This window comes from Chelon labrosus (assembly GCF_963514085.1).
Source record: "Chelon labrosus genome assembly, chromosome: 5".
NCBI lineage: Eukaryota > Metazoa > Chordata > Actinopteri > Mugiliformes > Mugilidae > Chelon > Chelon labrosus.
The window spans coordinates 17,212,795-17,231,611 of NC_140341.1; the positions used below are offsets into that span (position 1 = coordinate 17,212,795).

The 18,817-nt window shown below is 40.5% G+C and overlaps 1 protein-coding gene across 2 annotated transcripts in view; it reads left to right on the plus strand.

Annotated features, from left to right (window-relative positions):
- The first annotated feature begins 807 nt into the window (after positions 1 to 807).
- LOC311487747 (obg-like ATPase 1) overlaps positions 808 to 18,817 on the plus strand; it is a 34,297-nt gene continuing 16,287 nt past the window's right edge. The window contains exons 1-4 of one of the 2 annotated variants that reach the window (XM_084544110.1): positions 808 to 1,009; positions 13,640 to 13,815; positions 17,090 to 17,170; positions 17,514 to 17,611. In XM_084544110.1, coding sequence (XP_084400236.1) covers positions 1,003 to 1,009; positions 13,640 to 13,815; positions 17,090 to 17,170; positions 17,514 to 17,611 — 362 coding nt within the window. In that variant the 5' untranslated portion in view covers positions 808 to 1,002. The remainder of the gene's footprint in view (positions 1,010 to 13,639; positions 13,816 to 17,089; positions 17,171 to 17,513; positions 17,612 to 18,817) is intronic. The other variant, XM_084544111.1, reaches the window with a different exon arrangement.

Consider the following 18,817-nt stretch of genomic DNA (forward strand, 5'->3'; position numbering starts at 1 on the left):
AGACAAGTGCGTCCTAATATAAAAGTCCTGCAGTAAACCCTCCTTCAAGGCAGTTTATGTTGAAACAATGTAGGAAGGATGGTAATTTACCTGCACAATCTGCATCAGGATGCAGTTTGTGGTGCTGCTTAACTGGATTGAATTAAACACAAAAGCTGTTGTTTATTATGTAGCCTAGCCCACTCAGTCAAAGGGACTTGTCAAATTAATAGAAACATTTGTCGATGTAGCTTGACATGTCTCATCTCTCTGCAGAGACCTCCAAAAATGATTAAAACCCATCTGTGAGCCATCCGCTGCCTTAAATTGAAGAGCTCCAAGAATATATTAATCTAATGTTTACTCCTATTCGAGCAACAAGACTGTAATGCCCTGCTGGGAAAGTCTTTTTTTAACAAAATAAAAAATATGAGTTTCACAAGCATGTCAGTTCAGGTAAGTGTCCCAGGACCTACAATGTTCAAAAGCCGGACCTTCGATAAGTGGAATGCAGTCTTCATTAATACGCCTGAATTTGTTGTTGAGAATAGAAAAATAGAGAACACCAGCCTTATCATCTAAAATGTTGATAACAATGTTCACTTTGATTCAAGACTGGTTTATGTTTATAATTTTGTGTGTCGACACAACTTGATGGTAGATTTTAAGGTTTTGCGGTGATGTTACATTGAACATTGGTGTGACTGTTGCTGATATTTTGTCTCTTTTATGAGGAAGCAGTGCACGGTATATACTCTTTACGTTAAACGGCAACAACTCACACTAGATTTTCACCTCTGAGTTCATTCTACACTGTGCTAGACTGAAATACAAGCAAAACCAGAGTTTTCTCCATGTTATCTTAAATATCTGACTTTTACCGTTTACTTCTCGGGTCGCAGCAAAGTCCCAGCGTTCCTTAATGTTGTCGACATTGCTGGCCTGGTGAAAGGTGCTCATGCCGGCCAAGGCCTGGGAAACGCCTTCCTGTCCCACATCAACGCCTGCGATGGCATCTTCCACATGACACGTGAGTCCCAGGTTGAGGGTTGCTCCCCCGCACAGGATTTTGTGTCATCGACAAATCAAATCATTTTAGCAGAATCAGATATTCACACAGTTAAAACAGTACCACCGACAATAATTAGTCATGCTAGGACGCCAGCACCAGACATTTGAAAGCAGGAGCCATGGTTTTTACTGAAGCTAGCAGGAGCATCTTGTGTGGTCGGTGCCAAGATCAACATAACAGTCAGGATTAATGAAGTCAGACCGAACCTCACATTCCTACTGGGAGGCTCCTAGAATGAGAATCACAGGAGTGGAGAGTGAAAGGGTCTGTGCCAGGTTTAGACTTCACACAATCAGTAGCTTATTCTGAGGGCTGGAAACATTAGGAGACCATTGAGAAGGAAAACTGCATATTATCGTAATGTGATTCCTAACACCACTTACACAGTACAGAAGAGGTAAGTAAGGTATTAATAAAACATTAAGAATACTCTCTCCCATTCCCTTGTTGCCTTTTTAACATCCCATATCTTTTCTAATCTATTCTCATCTATTATTTCTAATATTTCTAATAACGTTGTTTATTTACTATGATTCTAAATACTGCCTTCTGTTACTTTGTGAAATCACAGTTGTAATTATCTCAGCAAATCATTCCCAGTCTGTCCCTCAGTGAGAGAGCCTTCAAACCACTTTCTGAGTCTTTCTCTGCCTCTCGTGCTTCTGTGTCTCTGACACGGTCTTTGTCTTTGACAATTAAAGTGTTACACGCTAGAATAATTCAAATTACAGCAACTGAAATCCATGCAGGGGCCCTTTTAAAAATAGCTGAATTTGTTTGCTGATTGTATGCCGTTATTGACTTTCCCACTGTGTGAAAAGAGCTTTGATTAGAGTCGGTGGCGGCGGGCATGGAGCGGACGAATAGAAAGGGTTAAGATTAAGGCGATTTTTCTATATTGTTCCTAAGCTGCCTCTGTGCATCGCTGACAAACATGTTACTTCTGTTCCAGTGCAATTTTCAAATAGCCTTTCTGCATGATGACTCTGGAGTGTAGTTTGTGTGAAGTGGAACTGGAAAACCATCCACAGTAAGACTTAGTGATGATTCATAGAGTGGACAAGACATGGCAGGTGAGATAAATTAAGGTTGGGGCTATATCGTATTTCGTTATTGTCAACAGATGAAAAAATCTAAACCTTTAATGTGTTAGTCTTTCTCTAAACACTTAATAACTTAACTTACCCTCATTGTGGCTCTCTTTCAGCCCCGACCTCCTTTGTTCCTTCGTAAAGAATAACTTCAATGATTCTTTATATTTTATATTCAACTAATCTCATAAAAAGCCAAATAAATAGCAATAAAAGAATCCTAAAATGTACAGTTTGTTTATATCTACAGCCTGATTTAGCCTATTGCTCTGTGTCTATGAGCTCTGTTGTTATCCAGAAATACACAGTTCTATTCACTCACTTGCTGAGGTACTTATCACAGCCTGCTGACTATGGGCTGCAATGTCTAAGGCAGAGTCTGATCAATACAGGTAGTATGTCTGACTCCCAAGGAGAAACTATCAGATACGATGGATCTACAGATTCATACTTGTACGAGCGTTCAAAAGAGAAACACGACAGAGATTGCGCTGAAAGAGACGGACTGAGGGGAAGCGGCAGACTCTCAACTTACCCTATAGACTGACAGCGAGGCACTGAGCGGCTGTGGGCAGTGCTCAGTGTGGATGTTGCAGAGGGATGTTTTGGAGCCGGTAATGCAAAAGCTGCACGAGGCGAGGATGAACCGTGCTGAGGTCAGAGAGTTGCAGACAACATAGATTGATAGCACAACACAAGATTCAGCAGTTGTTTACTGTGCAAACTTTTCCCAGTGTCCACAGACAAATGCGCTAAAGCAGTCTTATCCAAAGCTTGATTTAACTTGTCTGTTGTCCTTTTTGTCTTTTAATAGAGTTGGATAATGTAGAAAAAGAAAGTTAACCTTTGGGCTCTGCAGCTCTTAGCACTTGTTGCAGACAGCTTCCATCTGTAGAGTAATTCTTCAGTGCCAAGGCATTCATAGTTCCTTATAAGACACTGAACAGAACTGCAGTGCATAATTAAAATAAGTTTCTATTGCTCTCTCTGTCCCTGTGCATGTGTTAATCTGTTGATATAAATATATTGTTATTCTTATTTAAAGATTCCTTTTTAATTTTTTCAGTTGACCAATTTTTCTTTCTGTGGTTTTTATAGTAGGCTAAATAATGTGATCTATACATTACGTTTGTGGCCCATATGTTATCCCAGTATAGCCTATAGTACACGCAGCTACAAAAGACCCACAACTCTTTTCATATGGACCAAATGTATACGCCAGATCCTCACCCAAAACCACCTCTTTTGTTTCTGCTCGCACAAAGAAGACAAACACTCGCCGACAATCGGAAATAGAAATCGAAAGCTCCTTCTGTGTGTGCATCTGCAGCTATCTGCTCTGGCATGCCATTGTTTTTCCGCCCTTGCGAAGTCCTTGGAAACAATGTGGTTTGTTTCACAAGTTAACCATTAAACATAGCTGTCTTTTGTTTTGTAATTATATCTATCGGGTGTTAAGCAGACTGCAATGCTGAAGCCACTGCTTTTATATAACTTGATTATATGGTTGTGGGGAGCACACGTCTTTGTGTCTGGAGTGGTATGTTCTTTTGTCTGGAAATTAGTGGAAGAGTCTATATGGATACTACAGGGAGAGCTCCATTAGTAACATGAGACGGCTCGGTGCTGTTGCGTGATTGTTAGTGCAAACTGAGGATGCAAGCAATTGACCTGAATCTGAACAAATTAAGTCTTGTTTAACTTCAGTTTCTGCCAGTCCAGTCTGAAATGATTTTATGGTCTTTTATTTTCGATGTAGGGTTATAACCACAATATGTTCCACTGAGTAGTCAAACTGGATTTTCCTCTTGGCCTGGTCTGCACATTATGAATATTCGTTCATCCCCTGATGACTCGGAAAAGCCTGTGTAAACAGAGGATTTGCTTTCAACAATAACCTCCAAAAATTATTAAAGCACATGATGACATCCTGTAAGACGATTCTGTTGAACGCATAGTGTTTCCTGGTCTCATAACAAAATGGTTTGCAGGTTAAATGTTCCCGGTGCAGTGGAAAGCGGCGGGATCTTTACTTTCTGAGACAAGACAGAGACATGTTCTACTTCATCTGCTCCTCTGTTCCCCGCTAGCAATTCTGCCAGCTCACCTGGCCTTATTCCCAGATGTTTGGTTTCCAGCAATTAAATGTTTGAATGCTCACACAGTGCACCCCCATCACTGTGGGAAACCTCGAGTTCACTTCTAATGAAGACTTATTTATGGTTGCACGGCACTCAGTAAGAATCTAGCCCTAAGACACCGTGGTATAGCGCATTTAATCTTAAGGGACTTTCTGTGGTTGTGGGAAGCCAACTGGAAAGTGGCTGTTATTTTTGGCGTAGACTTTTTTGGTACTGTGATATTCATGCTTTCAGCACCTGAATTCCTGGTTAAGTTGAGGCTTTTCTCTATTTTCTTCTCCTGCCGGAAGGTGCAGATTAAACTTTTAGGGAAATTAAGTTGATTAGTTACACAAGGTTGTAGCTAATCAAAACATTTTAGGACCTTAGCCTCCACTGTGGTAGGCTGTGATTATCATTTTTGAGTTTTTTTTCTTTCTCAAGACTCATTTCTGGTGAGTATAAAACCTAAAAATATCATTATTTGAAGGAACACTTTGGAAAATGGATTTTCACATTTTGGATAGCTTAGTTTACACCGGAAACCTTGACTGTATTAAAGACAACTTGATACTTTGAAAGATGACAAATATCTGCCATGTTTCTGGCTGAGGCTTGGTCAGGCATCTGCGTTTTTGGACCCATATACTCTGGCTGTAGAAAAAGGGAGTGTCCTACTCTGTTGGAGACTATCATAACCTAAACCACATGAAAAAATGGGATACAGTAAAATAATCATTCAGCTTTCTCAGAGAGTCCAAATATACTGGCCAAATTCTAAACTAAACATTTTCATGGTATTTGTGTTGCGTCATTTGTTTTATTATTACCAATAAATGTATGAGACGAAATGCTTTTTGGACCAGTGTACATGAGGTGATGGATGTGGACATTTTTGCGAGCCCAGAAATTTACCCAACTCATAACTGCCCTTGGTATTATAATTCATTGTTTTTGATTGGTTTAAACACACTCACAAATTGGAAAGCTTCAGAGGAGCACATAGGTAGATATTGTAACCTCTAAGAACTGAGCCGTGCTAGCTGTTTCCTCCTGTTTCCTGTCTTTATGCTAAGCTAACCCCGTGTTTGTGGTATCTTATACAAGTTGATAGAACTATAATACTGTATGAGAAGTGATCAGTCTTATTAAAACTAATACGCATGTTACAAAATACGTATAGATTTCCTGGTTGATACTCAATTAATATGTGGTGGTCTGCTACTTTAACTCGTATGGTTATTCTCATATTTGGTTTGCACATTTGGTTTCATGTGTGTGCAGCGTGATTATGAAGCCGTTTCTCAAAAGTCATGCTGTAAAACAAAACATTTTAGTGCTACATGCTAATGCAACGGAGGTCAAATCCTTATTGATCATAGTCCGTTTCACCTACTTTGGAAATATTTTGTAGACAGTAGACAGTTGCAAAGTTTGACTTGTGCAAATTCAGTGTTTTTGGTTGATTCAGCCGAGACTTAATTAATTCAAATAAACATAAGCAATTAATTAACTGCCTCTAAAGCAGAGGTCTTCAACAAGGAGGGTCGGGGAGGTACTGCAGGGGGGGGGGGGGCGCGAAAGTTTTTTTTATATTCCCCCCTGCAATTTTTTCCACAAATTTAAATGTCTTTAAATAAACATACATAAGTACTAGGTCCCTGCTCCATCTCTCCATCGGTTGGGCGTCCTTGGCCTGGAAAATGTTGAAGACCCCTGCTCTAAAGTATTCATCAGCCACAATATGAATGTTACTATCTATTTCAGTTTCTGATGTTGGGGCCTAATGTTGATCCAATCAATGTTTCTTTCAATTACAAATTGACAGCAGTTGTCCTTCTTATATCACACAATCACCTCTAAAAATCTTTACCATCTGAATGGAGTCAGTATCCTCAGCGACCACCGCGTGAATCACCATTACCTGACGACTACATGAATCAGACGATAAGGAGTGAGTGTTGTTTTTGTGTTTGTTTGCGGCATCATTCAGACGTCATCCCACACTCGGCTAATTGCTTAGAGTGAAAAAATCAAACGGATTGTTTAGCTACAGGCGCTGCAAGCAAACAGGATTGACTATTCAGACAGAGATGATTTATGGCTGACCTGCCTCCACTCTGACGCCAGTAGTGGCTGCTCTCCAGGAATTCAGCCTTATCACTCACCGACTCACAAATTCTCAAACTTGACAAACATCCAGAACACCTCAGTGTGTGTTCGGTAACGTGTGAATGTGTCAGCAATTCAGTTTGTTTGTTGCACTGATCAAACTGTTGAACAGTATTGGCTCTAAAACAGATTAGTTTCCTGAAAACCATTTGCTAAAGTAGTTCTATACACCTGGGAGTATCTTAGCTTAGCTTAGCATATCTTAGCTGTGATCTTATGTCTGAACAAATCACTGGTGTAGTCTTTTCCTCTCTATCAGGACAATGAAGACAACAAATCCCACAAAAATGAGCCGTGACTCAGCATGGTTTCATTTTAAAAGAGAAAATAGAATTTACTTCCTTAAGCTGCAGGGCACTGTCGTTTTAGCAGACATCTTGGAAACATCAGTATATATAAAACATTTGTTGGGATCTATTTCTGTCAGCAAAATGATACATTCACCATTCTCTGAAGCAAAAGTAGGACAACACAGTGTCTCATTCATGTGTTTTGAATGCAAGAAAACTGTCTCTCATTCAATAATGTTTTTTTTATTTATTTCTGTGGTCTTTTAGTTTGGTGAACGCATACCAAAAACCAAACCAAAAAGAAAATAAAAATCACCTGTAACGTTGAAATGAATTTTAATTAGATTTTTAAATAAACCGACTGTACTGTGTTCAGCTGTCAGATTTCAATCATGATGTGGCCGAGTAAAGTGGTTTACAAGGACAAGCCGCTCACTTCCCTCACTAGACAAACACACACTGTGTTGTGTGACGGTCTTAGCCGGCCCCCAGCCCCTGCCTTTGTTATTATTCTTGAGATAAAGTGCTAATATTGCATTATAAATACGTCAGAAAATAAAATCATCTGCCCTGTGCTGTATGTAGATTTTTGTTTATGATTCAATATTCAAATTGTAAACTCTCGCCCATTTAGCTGTGCCGGGATCATCCTACTTTTGTGTGTTTTCGGGCCGTGTTGAGGTGCTGTCACAGCATTTAAATGAGCATTTTGCTTCAGCGAGAATGAAGAGTTTTTGTCAGCCTCCACTCATCGAGGATGATTAGAGAAAAATGTCTACCCATCTTGACTGGAGATCGCCACAGCTCCAGATAACATGCTCGGTGATTGAAGGTCGCAATATTTTGAATTCTAATGGGCCTGCAAGATGAATTGCCTGAAATAGACTGTAGAATCTTCCTGCTTCCTCCTCATGCCCCCCTTGCCTGTCCGCTGTGAAAAGAACCACTGGGAATGGCAAGGCCCGATGATCATAGAATTATTGGATGGTGATTCTAAACCCTTCAAAAGGGAGTTGCTATGGAGATCTCGTTCCAAACTGTGAAATGATTCACCTTTGAAAGGCTGGAGGGCCTGAAAGCTGAACACATCATTGTTCAGGTGGCGGTTGGTTAGGAAATTGCTGGTGTCTGTGCAATCAGCAGCACTATAGTAGTTAGGGATCTAAAAAGGTTTGTTCTCTGAATGATGTGGGACAACACTGGTCTGCATATGACAGTTCCTTTCAATCAAGGCACTCTCATGCTCAGTGGTTTAACAAAATAAATGGAATGACAGAGGTTAAGCTAATGATAAGGGAATTAGTTCCGTAGTTTTCTGTCCGTTGTCAGTTCAGGAAAACCGCAGACTCTCCTCTACATCCAGTTTTCAGCTGCACACACACCAGGCTTGTCTGAACAACTTTCCCCTTCAAACGCTTTTTTTTTTTTTTTTTTTTTCTTTCAGTAAATGATATCAAACATGGTGGAAAGATGCAGCTTTAAAACTCAGTTTGGTATGAGACATTGCGGTTGTCAGTAGATTACATAGGAATTGGGGACACCTCGTGAGGTTCTGATATTCATACTATCAAGCACTGTGATTTCACTGTGATCTATTTTGAAAGATGGGATCATGTAGAAAACATGAGTGTATCTCTGAAGGGCTCCAACCCACCATTTTCTGGTGTCAAACTGCTTTTTAGCAGCCAATGTATTTGCCATAATTGACATTCGCAGAGAAACAAGGCTGAATATTCCACAAACTCTGTTACAGACGCTGTGTACTACAAATTGCTGTCAATTTCATGTATCCTAAAATGAATGTCAAGAAGATATTCCCTGAATGAACATAAATACCCTTATGTGTATTTCCAGTGTTTTTATGCTGGCAAGACATCCATAATGTGCTTTTCCTGACAGACTCATAAAATAGCTTTTACTGCTCTGAATACCAGGAGAATTGCGGCACTGACTTTGCATGAACATTTTAAAAGCAGCGCGAGGAATGCAAGTTCTTTAGATGTGCTCTTACCCATCTTGCATGTGAAAACATGCACAGGAAGTTAGAAGTCAATGAATACTGTAATTTAACTGAATTATGTTGACCACATATCCTCCCAGGTAGCAACATCAGAGAAAGCAGCTCAATCAGTATTGATCTTGACTCGACTCAGATAACTGCCTTGTCTGTGTACCTGACAGAAAAGTAATGATATAAGATAACTTTAGCTTTCTTGGTGTTTTTTTTTTAGATGTTAAACTTCTTCTAGCTGAAAATAGAGATACTTTTTAAAGTGAAATTTTGCTTCTTTGTTTTTCCTTGGAAAATACATTTGTGCATTTCTGTTGAACTTTTATCTTCTCAGGCTACACCTGCCTGCAGAGCTGCTGTAATTTCGCAGAGATTAGCCCAATCCCTAATCAGGCCGTTGAACATCACTCCCCCTCAAGAGACTAATCCTTTTGTTCTGTCAGTTAAAGAGCACCTGTTAATAGTGTCTTCATCATACGCACTATTTGAAATGAAGCAGTAAAAACTGAATTGTGAGACAGACCTGACTCTTCAAAGTGGGCCTTTCCAACATCTTCCTTTCCCTTTTTGTGTGTTTTTACTGTCTTGCACGTGGCTTTGTGTGGCGCCGCGGTTTCATTAGGCCGGTCTTCACAGAGCCTTACCCAGACCCTGTTGTTAAAGGACTAATTGTGATTGCCCCGTCAGATTTCTCTCGCCTCTTTCATTTCATGCATTTGTTGTCCAGCTCTAAGCCTTGAATGGGAATGTTAAATTAGGCGAAATTAATTAAAGCAAATTACTTTGGAATATGTGGTCAGTAAAGACTGTCAGCTGATAACTAAATAGTCAGTGATCAGCTGCTCTTGGTCTTTGAAAACTAATCAGAATTTTTTATTTATTTATTTATTTTTTGCTTTTTTTATCAAACTGTAAAACAAAGAATAAATCTTAAAATGTGTTTTACCTTGATTGTGCTTGCTTTTGGTGTTTTAAATATTTTCTAACAAATTGCCATACTTTTGTATGTCATTAACAGTGGATTATACCAAGCACAAGTGGTTTATTAGCCACATAAACCTTATTTAAACCCTTTTGCGCTAATTAATACGTCCCACATCGAACAACAGACTCGTGCATTTTCCATTTGTAATAGTGTATCTAAACTGTACATCATAATTGTTTATAATGTATGTATATTCTTGCAGCTAACAAAATGATTACATTGCATTATATTTTCTGAGTTCATGCAGACACAATAGCAAATTTTCATTCCAATCAGCGCTGAACAGGGAGCTGGTAAATTGGAGCAGCAAAACAATAATTCCACTGATTAGCCCCTTTCTGTGTGGCGTAAGTGAACTGTTTATACTGTGGAGTACCTCTGCAAGAGGAGAGGAACCAAAACAGCCTGATTAGGCAAAGAGTAATTGAATAAGTTCATTTCACCATGAGGACAACGCACAGGATGACAGCTTGCACAAAAGTCTACAGCTTCTGTTGACTTGCATGAGTAATAAGGTGTAGGAGGTTTGGCTGTCTGTCACTTTGTTGTCGGGCTAGATTGTAAAAGCCGTGTAGTTTGCTTTTCATGGTATTTATGCCTCCTTAATACAGTGAAAAAGATGTAATAAGCTGTGCATGCAGAAAACCATTCAAAATCACTTTAATCGCCAAGTAGAGGCATAGCTACAAGGAATTTACAGTGAGGAGCAACAAATTAATATTTAAAATCAATATATGGATTCACTAACACAACAAAATTATTGACCCCGAGTAATGTTTGAAATAAGTAAACAAATATAACATCAACTGATCTGCATGATATCACAGCGGTTATAACAAGATACAGGGTTTGAACATCGTAGACTGGAGGAAGTTGTTGTCTGTGGCTTTGTTTTTGTGGCTGCATATGGTGAAAGAATGGATGAAGGTTGTGGGTAGACCTTGTTTTTTTGAGCTACTGTGTGTGTTTGTGATGCCTCGGGGAGGAGATCCTTAGGTTTGTACTGGTGGTTTACACATCAGTGTCCCATGCATCAGCCCCATACATTCATGAAGAGTATTTGGTGTCTACGGACATGCTACCAGCTTTGTGAGACGCTTTCCTTCAAGCTAAATGCTAGCATGAATGTGCTAATCTAAACTGACAAGTCCCGCATGTCAATGTTCAGCAGGTGTAATGTTAGCCTGTTAGCATTCTAGCTGTAACAATTTAAGATAAGATAAGATAGGACTTTATTCATCCCAGTGGGGAAATTAGGGTGTTACAGCGGCAGGGAACAACAGTGCAAGATACAAAAAAGATAGAAAAAATAGAATAAGGCAGAAACTATATAAAAGTAAATACGGTAATAATATGGTACAAAAACTACTATAACTAGCATACTAATGTCAAGACACAATAGCAAGACATTTCACACGGAGCCACAAACATAAAACGGGCTCCATGCTACATGCTAGCATGAATGTGCTAAGCTAAAGAGACAATTCCAGCATGCTGACGTTCAGCAGGTGTAATGTTAGCCTGCTAGCATGCTAGCTGTAACAGTTTAACTAGCTTACAAATGTCAAGACACAATAGCAAGACATTTCACACAGACCCACAAACATAAAACGGGCTCTATGCTACATGCTAGCATGAATGTGCTAACCTAAAGTGACAATTCCAGCATGCTGACATTCAGCAGGTGTAATGTTAGCCTGTTAGCATTCTAGCTGTAACAATTTAACTAGCATAATGTCAAGACACACTAGCAAGACATTTCACAAACATAAAACGGGCTCCAAAAGTCATCAGGATTCTTCCTGTGGGGATCATGAATGTCTGTGCAACATTTCATAGAAATCCATTTGCTTATAGCCTATTGTGGACTAAGGTGGCGCATCAGCTGATCAATAATGCTGACATGACATTAATGCTAACAAGTTTTGTGAAATCTTGAGTACGTACTCAGGACACATATTATCTGATTAGTGTAGTCGCTGAATGTTGTCCACTCAAACTAAACAAATTTCTCTTCAGCAGCCTCTCAAGCGATCTAAAGAAATTCACGCAAGATGCTGCTCTGCAAAGATTTACTTGATTCTCTCAGGTATGCTCTCAACCATCATGATAAACATGCGTCATCGATATTTTCTACATGTGTCACTGTTAGAACTTGCTGAGATATTATCTCGCAGGGCCTCACCTGTCAGCAGGCACTGCACGCACTCAGGTGTCATCGCATGGATATGGACGGCCGATAACTTTTAGTGACGCCACGGTGCGCATTCCAAGCGTAGTGTCCCTCAACACTTCAGCAACTTAAAGCCAAGTCATCATTCACCTGTCATACACTCGCTGTTGAATGAGATGGCATTCCCATTACGCCTCGGTGCGAAACTTCATGATTCACTGTTGTTGACTGATTTACAACAACGTCTGTAGCCGTGTTCCAGATCCAATTATGCAGTTGTTTATAAAAATCTAGCATGAAGCCTCTCCACTTGTGGTAAATTGTTTAACTAAGTGCATTTACCCAAGAACAAATTTGAGCAACTCATTTGCGCAGTTATAAATTAAGCAACCACCCAAATGTTTATGCAATGGCAGAACAATAACAAACAGGATCAGTGCAATAAATAAATACGGGCTGCACAAAAGTACAAATAGTATTAAAAATTGTCAGTAAGTATTAAACAGGTTAGATGGTCTACTATAGTTGCTAGCTCAAACAATGAGTGGGAACTGCACAATGCACACTGGAGATGTAACGCAGGTATTCTGAACATATAATAACATTTCATATGATATATAAAATGATTACAGGCCCAGGGGATATTTCCAAGAATTGTGTGTTTTTGTTAGGTATAGTTAGATAGATAGAGCTGAAATATAATAATACTGGTCAAGTGAAATTATCATTGCGTAATTTACACTTGAAATGGAGCATATTTTTATTGCAGTGTTGCCACTCCTACTGAATACTTCCTCCACCACCGAGGGGCTCTGATAATTAAAATAAATAAAATATCACAAAACAAACTGTGCACAAATCATATGGTTGACGAACAAGTAGAATAACGTTCAGGGGAAGAGTGCACTACGGTTGCCACTATTAATGTTAAAGGCTGTCACTCTCGTGTGACAGATGTACACGCTTGCCCCCCCCCCCCCCCCCCCACTCCTCCTCCTCTACCCTCCTCTACCCTCCTCCTCCTCCGCCCTCCTCCGCTCCCCTTCCCACCCCTGAGCTCTACTGGAGAATCAGAAGGAGTCCTGAGAGCCGCTGGTGGCTAAATGGTCTGCTTCAGAGCCTCATTACCTAATCATCGACACAGCCACAGCTAAGATGCAAATGATTAGGAGAAGACTGTCCTCTTTCACTCATGAATGTTGACATTTTCTCTTAAATCATGCTTAGATTTCTGTATTTTTTGTTTGTTTTTTTGTTTTTTTACTTAATGGCTATTAGTTTTAAGACGGAGAGGTAGAAAATGTAACACCAGATGGTTTTCATCTCATGCAGAATGACAGACAAGCCTGTTTTCTTGCACTTAAAGCCATTTTTTGTGGGATTTGCTTTGATACTGTGAGCTGTTTTCCTACAATTCTCGACACTTGCACGCCGAAAAGAAAGATTAAATATATTCCTGAATATTTGATTGTATTTGTTATGACTTTCCTGCGCCTCCTGCTGTGCCTTTTCATGTGGATGTTTATTATTCCCACATTCTCTGCAAAAGCTAATGATTTTTTTCTTTTTTTTCGAGGCTGAATCTAATCGCTGCTTCACATTTGATCTCAAAAAGTCGATGTCATTGATTCTGTTACTCTGATTCTGCTGTTTGTATTAAATGTGATCACATAAAGCGATATTATTGTTGTTGCTGTAAAAAAAAAGAAATGTACCAATTCTCTCCCTGTGTGGTTGTCACCGCAGGTGCCTTTGAGGATGAGGATATCATCCATGTTGAGGGGACAGTGGACCCGGTGAGAGATATGGAGATCATCCATGAGGAGCTGAGGCTGAAGGATGAAGAGATGATCGGCCCTATTATTGACAAGCTGGAGAAGACAGCCATTAGAGGCGGTGACAAGAAACTCAAACCAGAATATGTGAGTCAATGTCCCAGCAGGCCCTTTGCTCCCCCTCACAGCAAGGCACAAATAATAACCCTCCCACACACATGGCCAAGGAGAAAAAAAAAAAAGTATGTTTTTTTAATCTCCCTCCAATAGGTCTCACCCCTCCCCCCGGCCCATTTTTTTCCCTTTCTGAGATTGAAAGTGATCAGGGGTCAGGGGTTTTCTGCTGTAGAAATCATTAATAGAGAGTTACTTATTCAGCTGCTGACCCTGGGTCACAGCACCGGGCTAATGAAAGTGTTTCCACACAGCTCTTTTCATCTAAAGTAATACTCAAATCATGGCACAGCTCTTGCTCATGCTTATACACCTACAGCAGCTCAGGAAATTGTGTAAGGCCATACAGCGGGTGACACATATGCCTATACCTTGCAATGAATACCGTAAATGTTTAGAATGTTCTTTGACAGCCCGGTTCTCGGAGGTGCAGGGTAAAACGCAGGGTAAGATGAGAAAAAAAAGAAAAGATACCCTGGTTGTCAGATCCGAATCTATTTGGATTCACACACACATCCAGAAGGTTATATTGTTACGGTAATGAGGCTGTGCGGGCAACTTTAGCGACGATTTGGTTGCAAATGTCACATGGTGCCCTCCCATCATCGGAGCAAGATGGGATGGGGCAGCAAGCAAGGCGGGATGTGGCCTTTCACTTGGAGCGGCCAATTTCAGGCCCCAACACACGGAGGCTCTGACCACTCATTACACTAACGAGAGGGGCTATTTCACCTGCTGCAGAGGCCCCCGTGACTGGTTGGTTCCCCTCAGACGAAATCCCCCCCCCCCCCCCCCACACCCACTCCCCCCTTTACAGCCAGCAGCACTTCCCCACACCCCTGTAGCCCCACAGACAGGAGCCATTCAGTCTAGGCAGGTGGCCGCTTACGCACATAATTGCTAACAATTTTAGGCAATGAATAAAAATGATCTACATTACTTGTCAAAGGTTGTGCACACGTCGGCAAGTGAGAATCTATAGAAGACCTCTTTAGATGGCAAAGAATGGTGCTTATCAAAGGCTGCACTAAGCTTTTAGATGGGAGGGACCGTGTGATTGTCTCACAGGCTGAGCCTAGCGTTTGACACGCTCAGCTGTGTGTAGGCACACGCGCACATGTTTATGTCAGCATCTATATGCAGAACATAAAGGCTGCGTCTAAAAACGTACAGGTTAAAAGAAACAATAGCGCCGGTACTTTCTTTCCTTTGTAGCGCCAGAGGATGCTATGAAATAAAAAGGGAATTGGGTGCAACTATTTAGATGGTGATTACTTCCTTAGATTTTCGTCTTTGCTGAGTAATTTGAAAGACGTTTGAAATAAGATTTTATTTCCATTGTCGCGAGAGCTCTACAGGTACAAATTTCATGAGGACAAGCTGTTTTTATTCTGCCTTTAGTAGATATTAAGGATTATTGTAATGAAACCGAAACAAGGCCGCAACTTGTTTCATCTTAAAAATCTGAAACTTTATATTTTTTTTCCTGATTTTTAGATTTTCTGTCAGAGAATGGGAAGTACGAAATAACAACAATGTATTCCCTGTTTTAAATATTTGATTATTAACAACTGAAATTGATTCTGAAATTGGGGATCACTCAATGAAAAATTATCTAATACTGAAATTTCTGATCGATGGAAGTAATTTAGTAGTAATTTTAGTTTGTCACTGAGAGAGAACTACTGAAAAAGAATAATGCAGTATTTTTGTGACACAAATGAGGCATTGTGTTTTTAGGATGTCTTGCTTTTTTAATTCTGGAACAGGATGTTTCATAAAAGTTTAAATTAGGGAGAAAAAATGACAAGATTATATACTGTTTAGAAAAAAAACTGTATAATATGGTTAATATTTACTGTTACGATGAAAAGGCGGGCCCTTGATATTTTGCATTTAAGCTAAACGTACGTTCACGCGGCAGTATAGAGCTCATATTTATGCATTGTTATGAAGATTAAAATCCATTTTGACGGTGCTGTGTTTACAAGAACAATGTTTCATGCCTTCTGTCCATATGAATCCTCAAAATCCCTATCCTTAAAAAAACAATAATAAGAAACCGGCCCACCAGCGGCGCTTCATGGTGGCAAGCGTATGTGTTTGACCCCTGTGGGACCTATATGCCTTTTATTAACACCTGCCTGTTAGAGGAGCGCTGCACGGCGGCTGCGAGCTGATGAGGGAAACCTGGAGCGGGTTCAGCCTGTGTCACTGGCCGTTTGCTGTTTCCATTTCACAGATGATTAATCTCTCTGTGAAGACTTGGGCCGGCGCGGGCGGAGTGTATGCAGCTCTTCCTGCGCTCTCTCCCGCTGGCTGCACTCTGGCTGCCTGACTAAAAGGCCTTTAGAATTCCTGTGGAGAGAGATGTGCAGAGAGTGAATGCAGCTGGCTGGGGGTCAGTGTGTGGAGCTTTTTCTGCCATTGTGTAATTGAGGCTCTGGCAGGATTTTTTCCTCAGTTCTTTCAAAAGGGAGTATGATTGTGAAGTGCTGCAAGGGTTTGGGGAGGGAAAAGGAGGTAGGGGGAGTGTTGCAGGGGGTGGGGGAGTTTTTATATGAAGGGGGAGGTCAAGTTGACAGGAACAAAAAGAATGTGTTCCGCTAATTTCTGTGGGGCTGGATCAACAATAATAGGCTCAATTTCTTTATTACAAATTTTATAACTACCTCCCTCCCATTTTCCCACCCTTTTCCGCTTCCAGATCCTGTCAAGACCCAGTCTTGCCTGTGGTCTCAACCCACAAGTACCTCAGTAATGAATGTGGCATACATAGCTGGAAATGCTCAATATTTTCTCCAGAAGAAACAGTGAATAATTAGCTCTGTACCTCACTAGTGCCTATTCAGTATCGCTACATTCTGCAAAGTGCCTGAGGAAAGACCAATAATTTACACCTTACTAACCAACTTCCAATTAGTTCCCCACTCTTTCCAATTTTGTCTCCTCTCCCTATCCTTTTCATTAAACAGTCCCGATGGAATATTGATGTATAAAGCTGAGACTCTAGGAGAGACACCCCAGAAGGCATTTTGTCATGATTTAAAGGAGGGAAGGGGGTCTTGTGCATGCCATCCCTGTCAAAGCCAGGCCACTCCTGCATGAATGCGAGCACGAGCCATTGTTCATTTTGGCATCAGGATGCCATGCATTTAGGAAATAATTACCCCATACCCTGCTGGGTTTATATTCTTTTTCATCTCCTTTAATGGCTTCTTGTTCATTCTATTTTAACCCCAAACAGGACGTTATGTGCAAAGTAAAGAGCTGGGTATTGGATGAAAAGAAACATGTTCGCTACTATCACGACTGGAACGACAAGGAGGTAAGACTTTGATGTTGCTGTCAAATTTCATTATATGTCATTTATCTTGCTAATCGTTTCATCTGGCCAAAAAGTACAACCGCTCCTTCTTCCTCCTCTTTGTTTTTTTTTTTTTCTTTTGTGCAAATCACAATGCAGCCTTTTTCTGTTTATGTTTTGACTTTTGTACAAGCTAATGACATCTGGCCATGCTGATCTTGATTTAGAGGCTTCATAGTCGCTCCCCACAGTGTCTATACAAGAGACCCTAATTTGATTTGGCTTCACTTGTCTCTGCCTGTGTTGTCCTCAAAGGCTACTTTGCAAAGTTTCTCAGTGCTTGCCTTGTCTGTCTCTTCCACAGATCGAAGTGTTAAACAAATACTTGTTTTTGACATCCAAACCAATGATCTACCTCGTTAATCTCTCCGAGAAAGACTACATAAGGAGAAAGAACAAATGGTAAGTGCTTCGAAGGAGGGCGGGAGCAGACACATTGCGCTCACTAATCATCTCCCGAGAACTTTCCCTCCACTTATATAAGGAGTTTCGTTAATTTCCACTAACTTTGGCGGAATCTGCAGTCAGCTACGAAAAATGTGTGTGCATGCCTCCGTGTGTTCATGTGCTGGCGTGTGAGGCTGACTGCGGTCTCCTGCTGACAGAAACGGTCATATCTTTGTGAGAGGATCTGCCTGGAGGTGGCACTAAGTAAGCTCTAACACAACATCCAGCTCTGCAAACCCCCGACCAGCCTCCAGACTCTGCACTTCATTAAGCACATTCTGGCATATGGTCTCCATTTTCCATCAAAATTTCTCATTTCCATATGATATCAAAGAGAGTGAAGGCTTTAAATGACAACAAAACAAGCATGTGTACACTCAAAGCCAGACAAGTGATTAATATCATCTGGGGACGACCAATAAATCATGAGGACAAAACTCCTTTAAATATGATCTGAAATTCTTCATGTTGTTGCTTTTGCTTTACAAGCATCTCTTCACAGCCACGACATTCCCACAGCTGAGGCTTTCTTGATGTACAGTGAGTAGATGCATGTACGTTGTTCTTCCTGGTGCTGACATACAGGGGTTCGCACAACTTACTTTGCAGCTGCATTCATAATGTGACCAGCGATGACCTTTAATCCTCTAATATAAACTTCTTCCAGCTCTATGATCCCCTCCTCTGTCACAAACACTTTTTATAGTAATGTTGTGACTGGCCTCGGTGAGAGCAAATACTAGAAGGCTGGTGTTAGACATCCATTATATCTGAAAGGGCTACTTTTCCACACTACAGCAGTTTTGTCAATAACACCAACTTGAGGATTGTTATCACACTTTTCCAATTGCCCTCTAGGCTTGTGGTGTCACTTCTTACAATATTTGTTTTTAGTGCTTTACTTGGCAGCATTGTATTACAAGGGAAGTTGTTTACCTATGACTGTTTGTTAAAAATGTTCCTGACACGAAAGTATGACTGTCAGACAGAGGGAGGAGGCAGAGAACTCATAAATCAAATGATTCACGGCGACTGGAACATCCGTCATCATCCGCAGGAAGAGGATTTTTTTTTTTCTTCGTGTTGTGCGTGTGTGTTTTTTTAACTGTGCAAAATGCAATAAATCTCAGAGCGTTTTAAACAGCCAAACAGTAGTGCTCA